At 42.7% G+C, this 24328-nt stretch overlaps 1 protein-coding gene across 5 annotated transcripts; it reads left to right on the plus strand.

The window, feature by feature from the left end:
- LOC110536261 (transmembrane protein 150A) lies at positions 1-24271 on the plus strand. 5 transcript variants are annotated; one of them, XR_005034722.1, is made up of 9 exons: positions 1-392; positions 2011-2262; positions 2524-2571; positions 2710-2796; positions 13225-13292; positions 16487-16614; positions 20991-21168; positions 22948-23385; positions 23708-24271. XR_005034722.1 is itself a non-coding variant. In XM_021621947.2 (8 exons), the coding sequence occupies exons 2-8, from the start codon at positions 2198-2200 to the stop codon at positions 23244-23246; spliced, it is 873 nt and encodes a 290-aa protein (XP_021477622.1). In that variant the 5' UTR covers positions 1-392; positions 2011-2197; the 3' UTR covers positions 23247-24271. The 5 variants fall into 5 exon arrangements, 4 of the variants coding, with proteins under 4 accessions (XP_021477622.1, XP_021477624.1, XP_021477623.1 ...); XM_021621947.2 differs by having other exon boundaries at positions 22948-24271; XM_021621949.2 differs by having other exon boundaries at positions 2015-2262; positions 22948-24271.
- Positions 24272-24328: the final 57 nt, after the last annotated feature.

A 24328-nucleotide genomic window follows, 5' to 3' on the forward strand; every position in this document is an offset into this window, starting at 1 on the left:
GAAGTGGCGGAGTGGTTACTGGGGATGAAAGATTTCTCTTTTACATGGAATATTGTCACAAACTGTACCACCCTCAGGTCCTCGAGCCTGAGAATGTAGATATGGAGAATTGAAAGAAGGAAGAAGTGGGAGTTTTGTTTTGTCAATGTACTATTTTTTATTTTTGGTGAATTAAGTTAGTTTCACAATCACATATGGATCTTCTTTTTTTTACCTTGTTTTGGTTTCAACCCGTCCAGTTGGTGGCGGCAATAAAACTTTTTAGGTAGTAGTCTGCCATAAAACCCACAGAAGAAGAAGAGGCAGAAGAGTGGCACGCACGATTGAGTGGAGGGGCCCGTTTTAAAGGGAAACCAATGTTGAGGTTCGTGGTGGGAATAGCGGGATCTGGGGTATGTACATAGTGGTTTTCATTATATGTGCTACTGTTGTGGACGTTTAACTTGTATGCGGGTTCAAAACTAACCCCTCTCTTTTGTTCAATTGTCCAGTCCGCCAGCTAGCTACTTGCTTTGGAGAAAGGGGATAATAATTATTTAGCCACCATGAACCAGCTGTCTGTCAGTGAACACACTTTACCGGTACACAACCCCGGCTTTAACTTGTTAGCTAGTAGCAGTGTTGACTAGTTAGCTTACGTTCGTTTGCGTTAGTTAGCGTTGGTTAGCGAAAGAATATGCTATTTCGTTAGCTAACTAGGAGGAACGATTTAACGTTAATAGGATCAAATGCATTAACTACTGTTGGTAGCTAGGTAATGCATTTGATCCTACTGTAGGTGGCTAGTTTACCTGTCACACTTGCAGGGTGTACTGCCAATCATTTGAGACTAGCTTTAATTAGCTAGCTAGCTAGTGGTTAACTAAGGTTGGCTTGATAGCTGGCTAACAGCCGGTGTTCTCACAATGATTATCTGATCATCCATGCCAGCCACAGTGCAACAATGGATCATAGCTACTCAATTTCAACATCAGTCAGCTAGAAAACCCAATAATTGTTGCTTGCTGCAGTTGGACCTCAAATGAATTAGCCTAGCACGATAGAGAGGGACCCCTGCCCTAGCCAAGTCCGATGCTTCAGTAACAGTGGGGGTTGATAATTGTGAGACTTGAGAAGAGATCCAGCTAAATGGGGAAATTGATCAAGCCTAGACAGGAAATATTCTGTCATGAACCTCTCCATTATCTCTTCCCTGTGTAAATGTATCAGGAAACAATGGCCTCTCTCATTTGTCACTGAGATGAGCTCTCAGTATCTCTACATTGTATAAAATATACTGTATTTCAGTACTACTTGAGAACTAAACTACCCCTTTAACCTAAGTCTTAGTCTGTTTTCTAATGTGATCATGGAAAACCAAGAGCTTGTTTTTAGTTACGGTGTGATCATTCTTAGTTCATTCTAATCAAATCAAATTTATTTATATAGCCCTTCGTACATCAGCTGATATCTCAAAGTGCTGTACAGAAACTCAGCCTAAAACCCCAAACAGCAAGCAATGCAGGTGTAGAAGTGAGTCTGAGCGAAGTTTGAAACTGTACAGGCCTAAACTGCAAAATGTCAGTCAACACACTAATTTTAGTATAGCAATGACAATCAGATTTTGTTTTCTTCTGTAGGTTATACTGACAAAGGGTGATTTTGACAGTGTTGGGCCAGTAATTGAAAGGTCGCTGGTTTGAATCCCTGAGCTGACTGGGTGAAAAATCTGTGTTCTTGAGCAAGGCACTTAACCTTAAATGCTCCTGTAAGTCGCTCTGAATAAGAGTGTCTGCTAAATTAATAAACTTTTACATTTTATTGTGGTGTGATTTTCCTAGACCTAGGATACCTGATTTTAGAATTCCTGATGTCTGACATTTTTTTCAGGCAACTAAAGAAAGTGAAGTCACCCTACTGAAAAATAAACTACAAATACTATGCCTAATTGTTCTTTCTCCCCTGCCCCTCTTCTTCTTGCCTCAAATTTTCCTTTTGTTCAACTCTCTCACTCCCTGCTCTGTGGTAAAGACAGCTGCAGGCATCGAGCGGTATAACACAAGCAGTGTGCCATCCCCCTGTCTTCCTTTCATGCCCCCCCATGTCTGTCCTCCCTGCCTGTTAGTGTCCCCACCTTGTCCCCTCATTGTCTGCCTTGTCCAGCCTGAAGCCCTCCCCTCCCTCATGCTTTGAACAAAGACAGCACACTGCCAGTCCAATGACTGCCTGGATCGTCTTGCCTGTCAGCCTCTCTGCCTTCTCCATCACAGGAATATGGATAGTGTGAGTTCTCAAATACTAGGTTCCAGTTACATTTGTTTTCCTTACTAAGGGTGTACTACAAAGTGATTGACAGAGAAACATTGATATCTAGTTTCTTGGACACTGATTAAGGACACCGATTAAGCCCAGTTCTGGATTTAAAAAAGCATGCTTAATGGAGAATCTAAATGTTTAGTCCAGGACTAGGCTTAATATATGTCCAGGAATCCAGTCCATAATGTTGTGATTTTAAGTCATTGATGTGTTTGTTTTCCCTCACAGCTACGCCATGGCTGTGATGAATCATCACGTTTGTCCTGTGGAGAACTGGTGAGTGACCCTTCAGTGAAGGAAGACCCAGTTTTGTCTTTGGATTTATAGCCTACATTGACTTGATACTACAGTATATCATCTGCTTGACTGAACAAAGGGCTAATTCCCTCCCAAAATGGTGTATCTTGTGTGCAGGTCCTACAATGTGACATGTACAGAGGAGATGGCCAGGCCAGGCTTCCCTAAGACGTGCTGCACCATACAGGACATCCCCCTCATCAGGTCTCACATACCTTTGTTCGCTTGCTCTCTCTCACCTTTCATGCTGACCACACCTGCTGCGTTTTGTGTGTGAGCATTGCAAAATAATGTACATGTGTTCAATCATTTCATCAAAACTGCATGTGCGCATCAATGAGTGTTAGCGTGGCTAGGCGCTAAAATAGACACTTGATGCACTGCAAGTCCTGCATCTCCCATCTCCTCATTGGTTTTTATGAGCATATATAAATGTGGGTGATTGAAAGATGAACGAGGTCCACACTTCAGTCCGGTTGGTTGCAGTAGTGCATCTTAATGTTGGTTGCCAACCTAAACTAACTAGGTTTCCCCTTTTAATCTGTGGATTCATTGTCAGAGTATAAACACACGATGTTGTGACTCAAAATAGGCTGATATTCTACAACGATCCAGAAAAGACTGTACATTTCAGGTAAAATAACTAGCCAATATTTTTATCCCAGGACAAATTAGCTAGCAACAGCAAGCTAGCTAGCTAAATGTCCATGAATGTTTAATGTGTTTTTTGATCCCAAATTAATATAGTTGGTTCAGAGTTAATTTTGACATTTCAACCTGCGTGTCCTGATTGCGCCTGGTGGGGATAGACAAACTCAACCTGCACACGCACGGAGCTGGTTTGTTCATCATGTAACCGGTATGGGAGTTGATCAATGTTTTCAATTTCTTTGTGAGCCTGTGGGAACTACAGTGGGGCAAAAAAGTATTTAGTCAGCCACCAATTGTGTAAGTTCTCCCACTTAAAAATATGAGAGGCCTGTAATTTTCATCATAGGTACACTTCAACTATGACAGACAAAAATGAGAGAGAAAAAAATCCAGAAAATCACATTGTAGGATTTTTAATGAATTTATTTACAAATTATGGTGGAAAATAAGTATTTGGTCAATAACAAAAGTTTATCTCAATACTTTGTTATATACCCTTTGTTGGCAATGACGGAGGTCAAACGTTTTCTGTAAGTCTTCACAAGGTTTTCACACACTGTTGCTGGTATTTTGGCCCATTCCTCCATGCAGATCTCCTCTAGAGCAGTGATGTTTTGGGGCTGTTGCTGGGCAACACGGACTTTCAACTCCCTCCAAAGATTTTCTATGGGGTTGAGATCTGGAGACTGGCTAGGCCACTCCAGGACCTTGAAATGCTTCTTACGAAGCCATTCCTTCGTTGCCCGGGCGTTGTGTTTGGGATCATTGTCATGCTGAAAGACCCAGCCACGTTTCATCTTCAATGCCCTTGCTGATGGAAGGAGGTTGTCACTCAAAATCTCACGATACATGGCCCCATTCATTCTTTCCTTTACACGGATCAGTCGTCCTGGTCCCTTTGCAGAAAAACAGCCCCAAAGCATGATGTTTCTACCCCCATGCTTCACAGTAGGTATGGTGTTCTTTGGATGCAACTCAGCATTCTTTGTCCTCCAAACACGACGAGTTGAGTTTTTACCAAAACGTTATATTTTGGTTTCACCTGACCATATGACATTATCCCAATCTTCTTCTGGATCATCCAAATGCTCTCTAGGAAACTTCAGACGGGCCTGGAAATGTACTGGCTTAAGCAGGGGGACACGTCTGGCACTGCAGGATTTGAGTCCCTGGCGGCGTAGTGTGTTACTGATGGTAGGCTTTGTTACTTTGGTCCCAGCTCTCTGCAGGTCATTCACTAGGTCCCCCTGTGTGGTTCTGGGATTTTTGCTCACCGTTCTTGTGATCATTTTGACCCCACGGGGTGAGATCTTGCGTGGATCCCCAGATCGAGGGAGATTATCAGTGGTCTTGTGTGTCTTCCATTTCCTAATAATTGCTCCCACAGTTGATTTCTTCAAATCAAGCTGCTTACCTATTGCAGATTCAGTCTTCCCAGCCTGGTGCAGGTCTACAATTTTGTTTCTGGTGTCCTTTGACAGCTCTTTGGTCTTGGCCATAGTGGAGTTTGGAGTGTGACTGTTTGAGGTTGTGGACAGGTGTCTTTTATACTGATAACATGTTCAAACAGGTGCCATTAATACAGGTAACGAGTGGAGGACAGAGGAGCCTCTTAAAGAAGAAGTTACAGGTCTGAACAAGCCAGAAATCTTGCTTGTTTGTTGGTGACCAAATACTTATTTTCCACCATAATTTGCAAATAAATAAATAGAAAATCCTACAATGTGATTTTCTGGATTTTCTTTCTTCTAATTTTGTCTGTCATAGTTGAAGTGTACCTAAGATGAAAATTACAGGCCTCATCTTTTTAAGTGGGAGAACTTGCACAATTGGTGGCTGACTAAATACTTTTTTGCCCCACTGTATGTATCTCTAATGTGGTCATGCATTTGGTAGGAGGTTAGGAAGTGCAGCTCAGTGTCCACCTCATTTTGTGGGCACAGAGGCAGACCTGGCTCTGTAGAGAAGACGGGCAATGGCGGCTTCTCTCAATAGCAAGACTATGCTCACTTGAGTCTGTACATAATCAATATTTATATTTTGTCAGTCAGTTGTCAGGTACTGTGTATTCTGTTTACAGCCAAATAGCATTAGTTAGCTCTGTTTTTTTGTTTTTTTCCAGTATGTCATAGTTTTTCTTTTTGAATTCTTATAATTCGGTTGGGTCTAATTGTGTTGTTGTCCTGGAGCTTTGTGGGGTCTGTGTTTTTAAACAGAGCCCCAGAACCAGCTGGCTGAGGGGACTCTTCTCTAGGTTCATCTCTCTGTAGGTGATGGCTTTGTCATAGGATGTGTGAGCATCGCTTCCTTTTAGATGGTTGTAGAATTTAAGATATATTTTCTGGATTTTGTTAACTAGTGTGTGAGGTCCTAATTCTGCTCTGTATACATTGTTTGCGTTGTACACATTCTATTTTTGCAGAATTCTGCATGTAGTCTCAATTGGATGTTGGTGCCATTTTGTGAATTATTGGTTGGTGAGTGGACCACAAACCTCACAACCATAGAGGGCATATAGAGTGCAGTGATGTGTCCTATAAGAAGCATTGGTGGCAAATCAGATGGCCTAAAGGTAAAGATCATCTAGCTGCTCGAGAGCACCCTTACTTGCCGATCTATACATTACGTCTTTGTATTCTAGTATGGGTAGGATGGTCATCTTTATCAGGGTTAGTTTGACAGCTGGGGTGAAAGAGAAGCAGTTATGATAGAGGAAACCAAGTCTAGATTTAACTTTAGCCTGCAGCTTTAATATGTGCTGCGAGAAGGACAGTGTACCATCTCGCCATTCTCCCAAGTACTTGTATGAGTTGACGATCTCAAGCTCTAAACCCTTAGAGGTAGTAATAACACCTGTGGGAAGAGGGACATTGTTCTTACCAAACCACATAACACATCCAAAATATAGGTAAAGGGCAGAGAAAGCTTGTTGGACGCTAAAACCTTTGTCGTAAAGCGTTTAACACAAAGTCTGGGGAGGGGCCAGCTGAGTATGACTATCATCTGCATATAAATGGATGAGAGAGCTTCCTACTGCCTGAGCTATGTTGTTGATGTAAATTGAGAAGAGCGTGGGGCCTAGGATTGAGCCTTGGGGTACACCCTTGGTGACAGGCAGTGGCTGAGACAGCAGATGTTCTGACTTTATGCACTGTTTATGCACTGTACTCTTTGAGAGCAGTAGTTAGCAAACCAGGCCAAAGACCCCTCAGAGACATCAAAAGCTTTGGCCAAGTCAATAAAAATAGCAGCACAACATTACTTAGAATCAAGGGCAATGGTGACATCATTGAGGACCTTTTAAGGTTGCAGTGACACATCCATAACCTGAGCGGAAACTAGATTGCATACCAGAGAGAACTATAGACATCAAGAAAGCCAGTCAGATAAACTGGGCAAAATAGAAATAAGCCTATAACAGTTAGGATCAGCTTGATCTCCCCCTTTTTAAAAATATAGGATGAACCATGGCTGCCTTCCAAGCAATGGGAACCTCCCCAGAAAGGGGGGAGAGTCTTAGCGATGATAGGGGCAGCAAACTTAAAGAAGGGTCTAAACCATCTGACCCAGATGTTTTTTTGGGGGGGGTCAAGTTAAAGGAGCTCCTTTAGCTCTTCGGACTCAGTGACCGTCTGCAGGGAGAAACTTTGTAGCGGGGCAGGGGAAAAAGAGGGAGAAGCATCGGGTGTAGTCGAATTAGAAGGGGTGGGAGATGAGGAAATGTTGAACGGGCAAGGAGGCATGGCTGAGTCAAATAGGAATCCTGACTTAATGACGTGGTGATTATTAAAGAGCTCAGCCATGTGCTTCTTGTTAGTAACAACCACATCTACGTTAAGGGACATGGGCAGCTGTGAGGAGCATGGCTTATTCTTCTGGTTTTTAACCGTTTACCAGAACTTATTGGGGTTAGACCCACAGAGAGAGAACTTCTCCTTTAAGTCACCAACTTTGGCCTTCCGTATAGCCTGAGTGCACTTATTACTCATTTCCCTGAACGATAGCCAGTCAGCCTGAGTATGCGTATGCCAAGCCTTTCGCTAAATGCAATTCTTGAGGTGGAGTAACTCTGCAAGATCACGGTCAAACCGGGGGCTGAACGGGTTTTTCATTTTCTTTATGTGGGTGTGCTTGTTAACAATACCACTGAAAATTGTTGTCCTGGCTACTGTACACCATTATTTTTGTCTTCCTGAGATTTACTGTCAGGGCCAGAATCTGTGCAAAAGCTTAGGTGCTGTTGTAGGCCCTTCTTGGTTAGGGACCGACACACCAGATATTCTGCAAACAGACATTTGATTTCCAGGTCCAGTAGGGTAAGGCTGCAGACTGTTCTAGTGTTCTCGACAATTCATTGATATACAGTGCATTCGGAAAGTATTTAGACCCATTTTGTTACGTTAGTCTTATTCTAAAATTGATTAAATCGTTTCCCCTCTCAATCTACACACACTACCCCATAATGAAGAAGCAAAAACTGGTTCTAAGATATGTGATATTTTTTATTTAATACATAAGTATTCAGACTCTTTACTCAGTACTTTGTTGAAGCACCTTTGGCAGCGATTACAGCCTCGAGTTTTCTTGGGTATGACACTACAAGCTTGGCACACTTGTATTTGGAGTTTCTCCCATTCTTCTCTGCAGGTCCGCTCAACCTCTGTCAGGTTGGATGGGAGTGTCACTGTACAACTGTTTTCAGGTCTCTTCAGAGATGTTCTGTCTGGGCCACTCAAGGACATTCAGAGACTTGTCCTGAAGCCACTCCTGCATTGTCTTGGCTGTGTGCTTTGGGTCGTTGTCCTGTTGAAAGGTGAACCTTTGCCCCAGTCTGAGGTCCTGAGCACTTTGGAGCAGGTTTTCATCAAGGATCTCTGTACTTTCCCTCGATCCTGACTAGTCTCCCAGTCCCTGCCGCTGAAAAACATCCCCACGGCATGATGCTGCCATCACCATGCTTCACCGTAGGGATGGTGTCAGGTTTCCTCCAGATGTGACGTTTGGCATTCAGGCCAAAGGGTTCAATCTTGGTTTCATCAGACCAGTGAATCTAGGTTCTCATGGTCTGAGGTTCCTCATGGTCTTTAGGTTCCTTTTTGCAAACTCCAAAGGGGGCTGTCATGTGCCTTTTACTGAGGAGTGGCTTCAGTCTGGCTGCTCTACCATAAAATCCTGACTGGTGGAGTGCTACAGAGATGGTTGTACTTCTGGAAGGTTCTCCCCTCTCTATAGAGGAACTCTGGAGCTCTGTCAGTGACCATCGGGTTCTTGGTCACCTCCCCAAGGCCTTTCTGCCCTGATTGCTCAGTTTGGTTGAGTGGCCAGCTCTAGGGAGAGTCTTGCTGGTTTCAAACATATCCATTTAATGATGTAGGCCACTGTATTCTTGGGGATCTTGTGGTACCCTTCCCCAGATCTGTGCCTCAAACAATCCTGTCTCTTAGCGCTATGGACAATTCCTTTGACCTCACGGCTTGGTTTTTGTTCTGACATGCATTGTCAATTGTGGGACCTTTTTATATAGACAGGTGTGTGCCTATCCAAATCATGTCCAATCAATTGAATTTACCACAGGTGGACTCTTACCGCAAGTTCTCGAAACATCTCAAGGATGATCAATGTGAACAGGATGCACCAGAGCTCAATTTCAAGTCTCCTAGCAAAGGGTCTGAATACTTATGTAAATAAGGTATTACTGTTTTATTTTAATTACATTTTCTAAAATGTATTAATGCTTAATTTATATTACAGCATATTGGATGACTCATTCATATTCCATTCACCAAGCTCAATATGACATCGATAGGTTTAGGCTAGTGTAACGGATGTGAAACTGCTAGCTAGTCAGCGGTGGTGCGCTCTAAATAGTGTTTCAATCGGTGACGTCACTTGCTCTGAGACCTTGAAGTAGTGGTTCCTCTTGCTCTGCAAGGGTCGCGGCTTCGTGGGTGACTGTTGTTGATGTGTGCAGAGGGTCCCTGGTTTGCGCCCGGGTATGGGCGAGGGGACGGTCTAAAGTTATACTGTTACACTACTACATGATACTCGAATTTCCCTATACCCATCAAAAGGTTGCTACAACATAGCAAGAAAAGTTTGTCTGTGCACTGGTTGAGAAAGATTTGAGTAATCAGTGACACTTTCAATACTGCCTTGCACACTCTTGCCTGCATCTAGCTGATCTAGGGTGTGATCATTAGTCCAAAATTTGCAAACTAAAGTTTCTATTGGACAAATTCAGATATGTTTATTCCAGTTTTGTTATTTTGTTCAACTATTGTCTTTTTGAGTCAACATGCATTGCAGTGCTAGATACTGTAGCTTCAGCTTAGACTCTCAGTACTACATTCGTTCTCTGATCCTTTGATTTGGGTGGACGTCATTTCATGCTACAAGATCTCTGATAGGTTCAAAGACATCCTCCGGAAGTTGTCATAATTGCTGTGGAAGGGAGTGAAAACCATGAGCCTCCTAGATTTTGTATTTACAATTGAAGTCGAAAGTTTACATACACTTAGGTTGGGGTTATTAACACTTGTTTTTCAACCACTCCACAAATTTCTTGTTAACAAACTATAGTTTTTGCAAGTCAGTTAGGACGTCTACTTTGCATGACACAGGTCATTTTTTTTCCAACAATTGTTTAGACAGATTATTTCACTTCTAATTCACTGTATCACAATTCCAGTGGGTCAGAATTGTACATACACTTAAATTGACTGTCTATAAACAGCTTGTAAAATTCCAGAAAATGATGTCATGGCTTTAGAAGATTCTGATAGGCTAATTGACATCATTTGAGTCAACTGAATGTGTACCTGTGGATGTATTTCAAGGTCTACCTTCAAACTCAGTGCCTCTGCTTGACATCATGGGAAAATGAAATCAGGCAAGACCTCAGAAAAAAAATGGTAGACCTCCAAGTCTGGTTCTTCCTTGGGAGCAGTTTCCAAACGCCTGAAGGTACCACATTCATCTGTACAAACAATAGTACGCAAGTATAAACACCATGAGACCACGTAGCCGTCATACCGCTCAGGAAGGAGACGCGTTCTGTCTCCTAGTGATGAATGTACTTGGGTGTGAAAAGTGCAAATCAATCCCAGAACAACAGCAAAGAACCTTGTGAAGATGCTGAAGGAAACAGGTACAAAAGTATCTATATCCACAGTAAAACGAGTCCTATATCGACATAACCTGAAAGGCCTCTCAGCAAGGAAGAAGCCACTGTTCCAAATCCGCCATAAAAAAAAGTCAGACTACGGTTTGCAACTGCACATGGGGACAAAGATTGTACTTTTTGGAGAAATGTCCTTTGGTCTGATGAAACAAAAATAGAACTGTTTGGCCATAATGACCATTGTTATGTTTGGAGGAAAAAGGGGGAGGCTTGCAAGCTGAAGAACACCATCCCAACCTTGAAGCACGGAAGTGGCAGCATCATGTTGTGGGGGTGCTTTGCTGCAGGAGGGACTGGTGCACTTCACAAAATAGATGGCATTACGAAGAATGAAAATGATGTGGATATATTGAAGCAACATCTCAAGACATCAGTCAGGAAGTTAAAGCTTGGTTGCAAATGGGTCTTCCAAATGGACAATGACCCCAAGCATACTTCCAAAGTTGTGGCAAAATGGCTTAAGGACAACAATGTCAAGGTATTGGAGTGGCCATCACAAAGCCCTGACTTCAATCCCATACAAAATTTGTGGGCAGAACTGAAAAAGCGTGTGGGAGCAAGGAGGCTTACAAACCTGACTCGGTTACACCAGCTCTGTCAGGAGGAATGGGCCAAAATTCACCCAACTTATTGTGGGAAGCTTGTGGAAGGCTACTTGACACGTTTGACCCAAGTTCAACCATTTTAAAGGCAATGCTACCAAACACTAATTGTCTATGTAAATTTCTGACCCACTGGGAATGTGATGAAAGAAGTACAAGCTAAAATAAATCTCTCTATTATACTGACATTTCACATTCTTAAAATAAAGTGGTGACCCTAACTGACCTAAGACAGGGAATTTTGACTAGGATTAAATGTCAGGAATTGTGAAAGTTTAAATGTATTTGGCTAAGGTGTATGTAGACCTCCGACTTCAACTGTAAGTCAATGTACCCAGAGGATGGAAACTAGCTATCCTCCGGCTACACCATGGTGCTACCCTACAGAGTGCTTTTGAGGTTACGAAGACATACATTGCAAAACAGTGTTTTTTTTATTTTATTTTATTTGTTTTTTTATGAATTATTTAGTGACGTGACTATATATTTAGTTAAAAATAAATCACAAATGTTTCTGAAATTCACTGAGGAGGATGGTCCTCCCATTCTGTGAGGAGCCTCTGGTGTAGATGAATGGGAGGAGATCGGTTAAATAAATATTTTTAAGCGTTGAGACATGGGTTGTGTATGTGCGCCATTTAGATGGTGAATGGGCAAGACAAAAGATTTGTTTCTTTTTGAATGAGGTATAGTAGTAGTAGCTGCCAAGTGCACCGGTTTGTGTCAAGAACTGCAACGCTGCTGTTTTTTTTTTCACGCTCAATAGTTTCCCATGTGTATCAAGAATGTTCCACCACCCAAAGGACACACAGGCAACTTGACAAAACTGTAGGAAGCAATGGAGTCAACTAGAGGTCGACCGATTATTGGAGGACCAAATAAAGCCGATGCCGATTTAAAAAATAAATACATTTTGTAATGACAATTTCAACAATACTGAATGAACACTTATTTTAACTTAATATAATACATCAATAAAATCAATTTGGCCTCAAATAAATAATGAAACATGTTCAATTTGGTTTAAATAATGCAAAAAAAAAGTGTTGGAGAAGAAAGTAAAAGTGTAATGTGCCTCATGTGCCACATGAGTCTTCAATAATCCCAGGTAAGAAGTTTTAGGTTGTAGTTGTTATTATAGGACTATTTCTCTCTATACCATTTGTATTTCATATACCTTTGACTATTGGATGTTCTTATAGGCACTTTAGTATTGCCAGTGTAACAGTATAGCTTCCGTCCCTCTCCTCGCTCCTACCTGGGCTCGAACCAGGAACACATTGACAACAGCCACCCTCGAAGCAGCATTACCCATGCAGAGCAAGGGGAACAACCACTCCAAGTCTCGGAGCGAGTGACTTTTGAAACACTATTAGCGCACACCCCACTAACTAGCTAGCCATTTCACAACGGTTACACCAGCCTAATCTCGGGAGTTGATAGGCTTGAAGTCATAAACAGCGCAATGCTTGAAGTACAATGGAAGAGCTGAATTTTTTGTTGTTGCAAAATCGGTGTCCAAAATTACAGATTTCCGTTTGTTATGAACTTGAAATCGGCCCTAATTAATCGGCCATTCCGATTAATCGGTCGACCTCTAGAGTGAACATGGGCCAGTATCCCTATGGAACACTTTCGACACCTTGTATTCCATGCCCTGCTGAATTGAGGCTGTTCTGAGGGCAAAAGGGGGTGCAACTCAATGTTAGGTAGGTGTTCCTAATGTTTTGTACACTCAGTGTTAGAGGGTGGGGCTCAAGCTACATCCCTGTCTCACCCCCTGGCCCTGAAGAAATATGTGTGTTTATTGCCAATTTTAACTGCACACTTGTTTGTGTACATGGATGTTATAATGCCATGTTTTCCCCCAAACACTGCTTTCCATCAATTTGTATAGCAGACCCTCATGCCAAATTGAGTCCAAAGCTTTTTTTTTTTTAAATCAACCAAGCATGGGAAGACTGCTTTTGTTTGTCAATTAGGGTCTCGCTCTTCCTCTCTCTCGCTCTCTAATAATACGTTCATCTACAGTCTTGTAACCGTACCAGAAGAGAAATGGTGAAATAGTAACAACCTTGTCATGCATGCCTTTTCCTAACATTTGAATCATGGTCATAATATAGGCCTAGTCAACTTGTGAGTGGATTCCTTATGCGTTTTGAGTGACATGTTGTTTCCTCCCTCTTGTGTCTCGTACAGTAAATGTGGCTCCTTCCCCCCTGAGAGCTGTCTGTTCAGTCTGATCGGGAACGTCGGAGGCTTCATGGGTAAGAAGAGCCTCTTCTCCATCCCAAATGGCAAACTATTCACGATTTAGAGTACTATTTTTGACCTGGGCCCATAGTGCACAACTTTTGAACAGAGACCTATGTAGGGATTAATAGGGTGTCATTTGGGATGCAGTCCTCTTCTGTCATCACTCACACTGACAATAAGCTGTGCCCTTTGTATCACTCATCAGTGATGTATTGGAGGTCAAAGCCACTCATTCCTTTAATTTACAGTGTTAAATGACACTTTTTTGGGGGGGCAAACAAATGTTTCATTTTGCCGTTTATAATAAGGTTGGTAGTAAAATCGTTGTGATAATCTGTAACAGCTCAAGTCTACTACAAAATCCACAATGCAATGGTTGCTCTATGGGCTGGCTGGCTAGGTAGGTAGCTAGCTAGCTAACGTAGCTTCACGCAATAAAACCAAAGACATTATCAGCCTGTAACGTAGCTAGTTAGTGCAGTTTGACTTTACCGCTATCAATTTAGGCGTCTATAATCTCACCATGTTCAACCTGTGGATTGATGTGCCTCAAAGTGGAGTCTAACATTCAGAACGGCAGATATACTTTTGAGGATGGGGAAAACTTTGCCCATGCTATGTCAATGGGCGCTAGCTCAAAAACCCAACATTGGCAAGAATTTTGGCAACAAGAAGTACAACATTACCAATCTTTTCTCAGATGTGAGATAATTAACTTGCCATCTGGATGGTCTTCAGAGATGAGATTTGAGGGTAGCTGAAGGATGGGATTAAAAACAAAAAATGCATTGGCCGGAAAATGTATGTAGAATCTTAAGTGTTGTTTTCCATTAGTTTACTCCAATTAGGGGAGGGGTGGTAGGGTTAGGAGAAAATTATTTAAAAAAAGTGTATATACAGTACCAGTCAAAATTTGGGACACCTACTCATTCAAGGGTTTTTCTCTTTTTTACTATTTTCTGCATTGTAGAATAATAGAGAAGACCTATGAAATAACACATGAAATCAGGTAATAACCAAAAGTGTTAAAAAAAATAAATATATATTCTTCAAAATAGCCACCCTTTGCCTTGATGACAGCTTTGCACTTGGCCTTCTCTCAACCAGCTTCACCTGGAATGCTTTTCCAACTGTCTTGAAGGGTTCCTACATATGCTGAGCACTTGTTGGCTGCTTTTCCTTCACTCTGCGGTCCAACTCATCCCAAAACATCTAATTTCGGTTGGGTGATTTTGTTGAGGCTAGGTTATCTGATGCAGCACGCCATCACTCTCCTTCTTGGTCAAATAGCCTTTACACAACCTGGAGGTGTGTCCCACTAAGCGCAAACCAGATGGGATGGCGTATCGCTGCAGAATGCTGTGGTAGCCATGCTGGTTAAGTGTGACTTGCAATCTAAATACATCACTGATAGTGTCACTAGCAAAGCATCCCCACACCATCAATCCTCCATGCTTCACGGTGGGAACCACACATGCGGAGATCATCCATTCACCTACTCTGCGTTTCAAAGACACGGCTGTTGGAACCAAAAATCTCAAATTTGGACTCATCAGACCAAAGGGCAGATTTCCACCATTCTAATTTCCATTGCTCATGTTTCTTGTCCCAAGTAGTCTCTTCTTATTGGTGTCCTTTAGTAGTGGTTTCTTTGCAGCAATTTGACCATGAAGGCCTGATTCACGCAGTCTCCTCTGAACAGTTGATGTTGAGATGTGTCTGAACTCTGAAGCATTTCTGAGGCTGGTAACTCTAATGAACTTATCCTCTGCAGCAGAGGTAACTCTGGGTCTTCCTCTCCTGTAATGTTCTTCATGAGCCAGTTTCATCATAGCGCTTAAGGGTTTTTGCTACTGCACTTGAAGAAACTATCAAAGTTCTTAATTTTCGAATTGACTGACCTTCATGTCTTGAAGTAATGATGGACTGTCGTTTCTTCTCTTTGCTTATTTGAGCTGTTCTTGCCATAATATGAACTTGGTCTTAGCCCTATTTGTTAAATCTTCTGTATACCACCCCTACCTTGTCACAGCACAACTGATTGGCTCAAACACATTAAGAAGGAAAGCAATTCCACAAATTAACTTTTACAAGGCACACCTGTTAATTCAAATGCATTCCAGGTGACTACCTCATGAAGCTGGTTGAGAGAATGCCAAGAGTGTGCAAAGCTAGGGGCATGGGGGGACTACTTTGAAGAATCTCAAATATAAAATATTTTGATTTGTATAACACTTTCAATATGTGTGTCATATCTTTGGCATCTTCACTATTATTCTACAATGTAAAAAATAGAGAAACCCTTGAATGAGTGTGTCCAAACTGGTACTGTGTATGGGGGATTTTAAATTATGCAGACAATTACATTGCAGATAGATTTATTGTTTACATCAATATTAAAGCTGATCTAGAAAAAATGACTTGCCATCTGTAGTATCATATAGCTTTAGAATCGTGACATTACGTACTTTCAAGGAAAATAGGCATGTTTTTGACATGAACACTGACTTTGAAGGGATTGCATGATTAGCTTAGCAACCGCGTGCCGCAGCATGACAACCATAAACACGATTGGTCGACAGTCTGCTGGGTGGGCATAATAAAAACATTATCTCAGTAGAAATATTGGCCAAATATGATCATTATCTCATACGAGAGGTTGGTTGTTTGTGCAACAGTAGAGATAATACTTTTGCTGTGTCATGGTGATAATGATCTGAAGGTGGTGATTAAATACCTATACATGCTATCAGTTTCCCCCCCCCCCCCAAAGGAGATTATATCACCTCACATAATCTCCTTTTTAGTACTGTAGTCATTATCACCATGACACAGGAAACGGGTGCTGAATCCACAGGTATAATGTGAACTTTTATCAAAACCAAATATTTAAAAGAATTTCCTAATATAGGCCTAACTGATCTAGTCTGCCTGTCTAGATTAATTTACATAGCAAATCGGTGTATGCCACTAGTCAGCAGTCGGTGTATGCCACTAGTCAGCAGTATGTGCAGAAGGGCTTGAAATGGGCTCTGGTCTTTAATCAATAATGCATGTGGCCTTTCCTCCATTATTGCCTGCCCCCCCCCCCTTTATCATCCATGACCCTTCTCCATTACTTCCTGTTCTGTCTTATTTATCACCACTCACTCTGCTGCCTTTGTCTGTGCTCCTCTTCATCCCATCTCTCTTGCTCTCCCCCCAGTGGTGATGGTGTGCCTTCTGCGCTATGCCCAGGTGATTGAGCACAGCCACGGTTGCTGGATTAACACCAATGCCCTGTTGTCTGGCTGCACCAATGCTGTAGGACTGGTCATGGTGGGAAACTTCCAGGTGATTCATGTCAATTCTTCTCTAGACATACAGTACATCTTGATTCCATAACTCTGCTACCAGTCCCTCTCCAGTTGTGACTGTATTATCCCAATGACTTGATGTCAATTAAACCCCACCATTTTTCAGCACACTCTTATCCAGAGCAACTTAAAGTTTTGTCAATTATCAAGTGGTGGCTATATTCTCCTTCTGATTCCCTGTTTTGTCTAATATTTGTCTATTGGTTAAAAACAAGCGGTGTGGGTAGGTAGAAGTGGGTGTTACAGGCTTTGTTTTTTTTTATGTTTTAAGGTTGGACTTTAGCACGTATAGCTGGTTAGCACATGGTGTCACCTCATCAGTCAGTATGTTACACCTGTGCTGGTTGCTATCCCATTAGTGGGAAGGTGTTTCACCTGTGTAGGCCCAGGTGCTATTTAGGAGTTTGTTTTATTTCACCTTCTCATTTACAATTGCGACCTGGCCAAGATAAAGCAAAGCAGTTCGACACAGAGTTACACATGGAGTAAAACAAACATACAGTGGAAAAGTACGTCTATATACAATGTGAGCAAATGAGGTGAGATAAGGGAGGTAAAGGCGAAGAAAAAAAAAAAGGCCATGGTGGCAAAGTAAATAAAATATAGCAAGTAAAACACTGGAGTGGTAGAGTTGCAGTAGAAGAATGTGCAAGGTAGAGATGCAAAGGAGCTAAATAAATACAGTAGGGGGAGAGGTAGTTGTTTGGGCTAAATTATAGATGGGCTATGTACAGGTGCAGTAATCTGTGAGCTGCTCTGACAGCTGGTGCTTAAAGCTAGTGAGGGAGACAAGTGTTTCCAGTTACAGAGATTTTTGTAGTTCGTTCCAGTCATTGGCAGCAGAGAACTGGAAGGAGAGGCGGCCAAAGGAAGAATTAGTTTTAGAGGTGACCAGAGAGATATACCTGCTGGAGTGTGTGCTACAGGTGGGTGATGCTATGGTGACCAGCGAGCTGAGATAAGGGGGGACTTTACTTAGCAGGGTCTTGTAGATGACCTGGAGCCAGTGGGTTTGTATGAGTATGAAGCGAGGGCCAGCAAATGAGCGAGTACAGGTCGCAGTGGTGGGTAGTACATGGGGCTTTGGTGACAAAACGGATGGCACTGTGGTAGACTGCATCAAATTTATTGAGTAGGGTATTGGAGGCTATTTTGTAAATGACATCGCCGAGGATCGGAAGGATAGTCTGCTTTACAAGGGTATGTTTGGCAGCATGAGTGAAGGATGCTTTGTTGTGAAATAGGAACCCAATTCTAGATTTAACTTTGGATTGGAGATGTTTGACGTGAGTCTGGAAGGAGAGTTTACAGGCTAACCAGGCACCTAGAATATGTGGACAACTACAAATACCTAAGTCAGAACCGTCCAGAGTAGTGATGTTGGACGGGCGTGCAGGTGCAGGCAGCGATCAGTTGAAGAGCATGCATTTAATTTTACTTGTATTTAAGAGCAATTGGAGGTGATGGAAGGAGAGATGTATGGCATTGAAGCTTTTCTCAAGGGTTGTTAACAGTGTCCAAAGAAGGGCCAGAAGTATACAGAATGGTGTCGTCTGCGTAGAGGTGGATCAGAGACTCACCAGCAGCAAGAGCAACATCATTGATGTTTACAGAGGAGAGTCGGTCCAAGAATTGAGCCCTGTGGCAACCCCATAGACTGCCAGAGGCCCGGACAACATGCCCTCCGATTTGACACACTGAACTCCATCAGAATAGTAGTTTGTGAACCAGACGAGTCAATCATTTGAGAAACCAAGGCTATCGAGTCTGCCGATGAGGATGTGGTGATTGACAGAGTCGAAAGCCTTGGCCAGGTCAATGAATACGGCTGCACAGTATTGTTTCTTATCAATGGCGGTTAAGATATCGTTCAGGACCTTGAGCGTGGCTGAGGTGCACTCATGACCAGCTCTGAAACCAGATTGCATAGCGGAGAAGGTATGGTTGGATTCGAAATGGTCGGTAATCTGTTGACTTGGCTTTCGAAGACCTTGGAAAGGCAGGGTAGGATAGATATAGGTCTGTAGCAGTTTGGGTCAAGAGTGTCCCCCCCTTTGAAGAGGGGGATGACCGCAGCTGCTTTCCAATCTTTGGGAATCTCAGATGACATGAAAGAGGTTGAACAGACAAGTAATAGGGGTTGCAACAATTTCTGCAGATAATTTTTTAGAAAGAAAGGGTATAGATTGTCTAGCCCGGCTGATTTGTAGGGGTCCAGATTTTGCAGCTCTTTCAGAACATCAGCTGATTGGATTTGGGCGAAATGGGGAAGGCTTGGGTGAGTTGCTGTGGGGGGTGCAGTGCTGTTGACCGGGGTAGGGGTAGCCAGGTGGAAAGCATGGCCAGCCGTAGAAAAATGCTTATTGAAATTCTCAATTATAGTGGATTTAATCGGTGGTGACAGTGTTTCCTATCCTCAGTGCAGTGGGCAGCTGGGAGGAGGTGTTCTTATTCTCCATGGACTTTAGTGTCCCAGAACTTTTTTGAGTTTGTGTTGCAGGAAGCACATTTCTGCTTGAAAAAAACTACCTTGGCTTCCGGGTTGGCAGAGTGTGCTAAAGCAGTAAATAAAAAAAACTTAGGGAGGAGGCTTCTAATGTTAACATCCAAAGAAAGCGCCTGGGGAATAGGAGTGGAGCTAGGCACTGCAGGGCCTGGATTCACCTCTACATCACCAGAGGAACAGAGTAGGATAAGGGTACGGCTAAAAGCTATGAGAATTGGTCGTCTAGAACATCCGGAACAGAGTAAAAGGAGGTTTCTGGGGGCGATAAAATAGCTTCAAGGTATAATGTACAGACAAAGGTATGGTAGGATGTGAATACAGTGGAGGTAAACCTAGGTATTGAGTGATATTGTCTCTAGAAACATCATTGAAACCAGGTGATGTCATCGCATGTGTGGGTGGTGGAACTGAAAGGTTGGATAAGGTGTAATGAGCAGCGCTAGCGGCACTACAGTGAAATAAGCCAATAAACACTAACCAGAACAGCAATGGACAAGGCATATTGACATTAAGGAGAGGCATGCTTAGTCGAGTAATCATAAGGGTCCGTTGAGTAGTGAGGTTGATTGGGTTCACAGCGTTTCAGACAGCTAGCCGGGCCATCTTTGGCAAGCTAGCATAGGATGGAGGTCTGTTTTTAGCCACCTCATGCGTTTCCGTTGGTAGATTAGTGGGGTTCCGTGTGGAAGAGGGGATCAATCCAGTTGGTGATATAGTGATGCAAGAAAAATAGTCCGATAGACCTATTCAGATAGCAGCCGATAAGACGGCTAATGATTAGCGGGCCGCAGATGGGCGTTCTGGTAACGTCGCGATGGAGGGGCCAGTTGGATAACTCCCTCGGGCAGATAACGTCGGTATTCCAATCGTGAAGGCCCGGTGGGGCTCCGTGTCCACAGTAAAACGGGTCTGGATAGGTGATTGTAGTCCAGGAGTGGCTGATGGAACTCTTCAGCTGGCTAGCTCCGGAATAATTGATGTTTGCTCCGGGATCGACATAAGCCAATAGTCACACGGATAGCAGCTAGCTAGCTGCAAGATCCATGTGTAAATGTCCAGAACTTGCGGTTGAAATCCGGGGATATGGAGAGAAAAATAGGTCTTGTATGTTCTGGTCTGAGTCGCGTTGTACAAAACTGCCGATAGCTTTTGGAGTTAAAGGATAGCTGATGACCACAAACCGTTAGTCAGTAAACTGGCTAGCTTCTATTGTGGATTTCAGATTTGAGGTGAATAATACTTTTTTATTTTAAATTGGTGAGACGGATTGCAGGGTTGTTTTTCGAAAATAAAATATATAAAAGATATGCGAAGAAAGATGTAAATATATATACACGGGACAAGACGAGGACAAAGGACATCTGACTGCTATGCCATCTAGGTAAGTGTAGTGGCTGGCCCTGTGCTCCAGGTGAGCTTGAGAGATGTTGGTGAGAGCTACGCTTCATGTAAACTGAGGTGTGATTTTGAACGAGGCCTGAGTTTTGGTGTTTTTTTGTTTTTTTTTTGCTCCATATTCTTTTTACTCCCTATCCTGTTTTATTTAGTTTTCCTTTTTGGAGGCAAACCTAGTGGGCATCCATGGTGGGTGTCTATTTTTTTATAACCCCTTACTAGTGGCTTTGCCAACTTTCAGTGTGCACCCACATGGGTGCCTTTCAGAACCCCTTTTGAATCCCTTTCTGTTTTGGTTAAAGGGATTTTCTTTGTTAGCGCCCTTTTGGGTTCAGGGGGACAGTCGATGGAATTTGGGTATTCGGAGCAGCTTCACTTGTGTATTAAAATGTATGTTTTCAATCTCAATTTAAAAAATTGATTAACCTGTTTACCCCCCCCTCCCTGAGCAGGTTGACCATGCCAAGTCTCTGCACTACGTTGGCGCGGGCGTGGCATTCCCTGCGGGTCTGCTCTTCGTGTGCTTGCAGTGTGTTCTCACCTACCGGATGGCCATCACCGCCCTTGACTACTGGATGGCACACGTCCGCGTAGCGCTGGCCGCAGGAGCCCTGGTCTCACTTGTCCTTAGTATCCTTCCTGACTCGCTGGGATTGGTGGAGGGGTGGGGGTACGTTATTAGATATTGGTCATGATGGATTACACCATTTAATAAAAGGTGACTGATCATGTCTCCATAGCGTCATGTAATTTAAATCAAGCACAGTTTGTGTAATTTCTCTTCTCTATTGAAACCTTGCAATGGCTAGTCTGTGAAACCGCGTAAATGGTCGTCTAGTTCCGGTCTGTGATGAATGGGGCTCTGGACAAAAGTAGTGCACTGCATAGTGTCATGACTTTAATTAATGGGATGACAGTTGATTCGACAAATAACAATGTTTTAATTGTTACCCAATATTAAATTGATCATGTAACTATTAACTCATTAAGAATTTGGAGCACCACGGAGGAAGTTGTTTATAGCGTTATCATCTCCTGACTGAAACTCAATTTCTGTTTTTCGATAACAGTTATTAATCATTACTTCATATTAGTCTCATTCTGAACGTTGCAGACTTCTTAAAACTGCACAAACCCGAGTCTTGGTGATCATTCCGTACCACACACATTGATTTGATTACTTACTAACTAAATGATAACACAGGATATACACACGGTATAGGTTATTGATTAGAAACTTAATACGATGAAAATGGATCCCTAGCAGACTAACACAATATGACACTTGTTAAAAAAATATGGAGAGTTAAGGGGAGACAACACTTGGATTTATTTGGGAACTACGCTCACAGTAATCCTAATACCTTGCCCTGAACTGCCACCCGTTTTGGGTAAGAAGTAATGCATGTATTTACGTGTTGAAGGTCTTCCTTCGTTTTGTCTCTGTTGGACCCAGGCCTTTGTGAAAAGGGTTGGATTGGGTCTTCTCCTTAGTTTGTAAGTGTAAGGCTTTAATTGTCCACAAGAGGTCACAATGTCCTTCTCCTTAGTTGTCTGTTTACTTTCACTCGTTCTGGAAGAGTGGTCTTCTGAGTACAGCTAATCAGCCGTGTCGATGATCCCCAGAGATGTGATGAGAGCAGTGTAGTCGGCGATGATTTGAAGAGAATAACCGGATGGTCCTACTTAAATTCACTTTCTTAGATACAGTACTTAGAACAGCTACTCAACCGTAACATGAATTGTTAGAGGCTACTTCGTTGTCTTCAACTCGTGTGGATTTTCAGGGTCGAGACCTAGCTGCAGCTTGAGTCCTAGTCTGGTATGTTAATTCTTAACTCAATCTTTTATACACTTTGGTAAAAAGGAGCATTTCCGTCATACTAACACACTCCCTTGGGCGTGGCTAGTTATGGGCCAAATCATCATCAAAAACTATGATCTCGTTAGAAAGGAATGCGACTTTAGTTATCTTAACAAAAATATTATTTTCATCCTTTCCTACACAATGTAAAGGATGTAAACCTGATATACACAGTGTGAATGCTCTTCAAGTTACAATATTTTTGTTATATCACTTTTGTTACCTTTTAATGATAGACATTTAATTTCCCATATTCCATCTCATCATTCCCCACATTCAGATGTTGAAATGTATTGTCCCAGTGTTCACTTTTGGACGTTAGAGTTTTTGGATGGCAAAATGTCCCTGTAACAAAGAGATATTCCAATCCCCCATACTAGAGACCAAAAAGAGTCGTCTGCTGCATACAATTTACGATTTGGTGTGAGGTGTCCCCTCCCCTCTGCGGGTGATGTGTCCCATTTGGGACGCATCCATAGATTTATTGATGTGGCCTTTCTTCCTCCATCGATGGGGCTGTTGCGTCTCCTTAACTCTTTCCCCAGGTGGTATCTTCTTCATCCACGAGAGCTTTGTTCTCCAGCACGCAGCAGCCATCTGCGAGTGGGTCTTCACTGTGGACATCCTTGTCTTCTACGGCACCTTCACCTACGAATTTGGCACGGTCACCAACGACACCATGATGGTCGGCCTGCAGCAGACCCACCACCACTCGGGGGTCATGATGGGCGGCACGGCCGGGGCCATGTCGCTGGGCATGGGAGCCAAGGGCCTAAAGTCCCCTGGAGGAAGCAGCACATCCACCCATCTCAACTGCACCCCAGAGAGCATAGCCATGTTGTAGCTCTTCAGGGGGCCAAGAAGATCACCACACTGCTGCAGAGGGGAACCACCACACAGGCAGCAGGAGTCGATGATGGCACTGGCCAGCCAGAGGGAGGAGACAAGACATTGAAAATCACAAGATATGATTGACACACTGGGTCGGTATTGCTGTATTGGGTTTTTGTGTTTTAATAAGCCATCCGCTTCTCCACTACGGTCAAATTTCCTTCGCTTCATCAGCAGAAAGGAACACTTAAACAAAGAATACATATCTGGGATGATGAGGGGCGATGATGCTGTGACTATTTCCAAGATGGCTACTGGCCTCTCTGCACTCTGACATGATACCTTCTTTCTTAAAGATCAGTGTTTGAACAGTCACTGAGGCTTTTGCCAGTGTTCATCCTTGTCATGTTGGGATGACAGACACAAAATAAGGTTTATTTTAAATGCCAACTTTTGTTTTCTGCCACATTTTAGACTTCCTCTACCTGGCCATGGCTTGTGGTGGGGCCCGGTCTCTCATGCCATTCAACTCTGCACGCTACAATTTGAATGAGAGAGTAGAGTGCGTCGTTGGATTGACCAGACTGAGTTTTTTTATTTTGTCTGTACTCTGCCAATGTTAATGCATCGTAATAGAAAATATTGAATGTTTGAGAAGTAGAACTATAGATTGTATACTGTTATGTACATGACAGTTCAGCCTGGCCTCAGAGCAATACGAAATGTACTAAATGTATTTCTGAGCACCTCTAAGACGTATGATACCTACTAATGGTTTAGTTACTTGACACAAACTAAAGTAGGGAGGTTGGTCAAAGAGGATGGGTGGGCGTAACCCGCGACAGACTAGCAAGCCAAAGGTTGCATGTTTTAGAAACGTCAGGGACAACTATTGCATTTTAGCTAACCCTGATTGTAAACGTAACCAAATCCACCTAACCTTTGTCATCCGTTCCCCTAAATGCCCATGTTAATTCTCCTTTGTTATGGTGCAACAAGCAACCTGGTCTCAAATAAAGATGTGCAATACTATACGTCCTCCAAGATGTATGATAAGTTATGTCTTCCAATTCGTATGCTATTGTATGACCGGGT

This window comes from Oncorhynchus mykiss, chromosome 11 (genome assembly GCF_013265735.2).
Source record: "Oncorhynchus mykiss isolate Arlee chromosome 11, USDA_OmykA_1.1, whole genome shotgun sequence".
Classification (NCBI taxonomy): Eukaryota; Metazoa; Chordata; class Actinopteri; order Salmoniformes; family Salmonidae; genus Oncorhynchus; species Oncorhynchus mykiss.

Bases quoted from the DNA above. Each gene is read 5' to 3' on its own strand.
- LOC110536261 (XM_021621947.2), top strand. From the start codon at position 2,198: ATGACTGCCTGGATCGTCTTGCCTGTCAGCCTCTCTGCCTTCTCCATC. The intron at 13,293-16,486 runs GTAAGAAGAGCC...CTCTCCCCCCAG, and splicing joins GAACGTCGGAGGCTTCATGG to TGGTGATGGTGTGCCTTCTG. The intron at 16,615-20,990 runs GTGATTCATGTC...CTCCCTGAGCAG, and splicing joins TCATGGTGGGAAACTTCCAG to GTTGACCATGCCAAGTCTCT.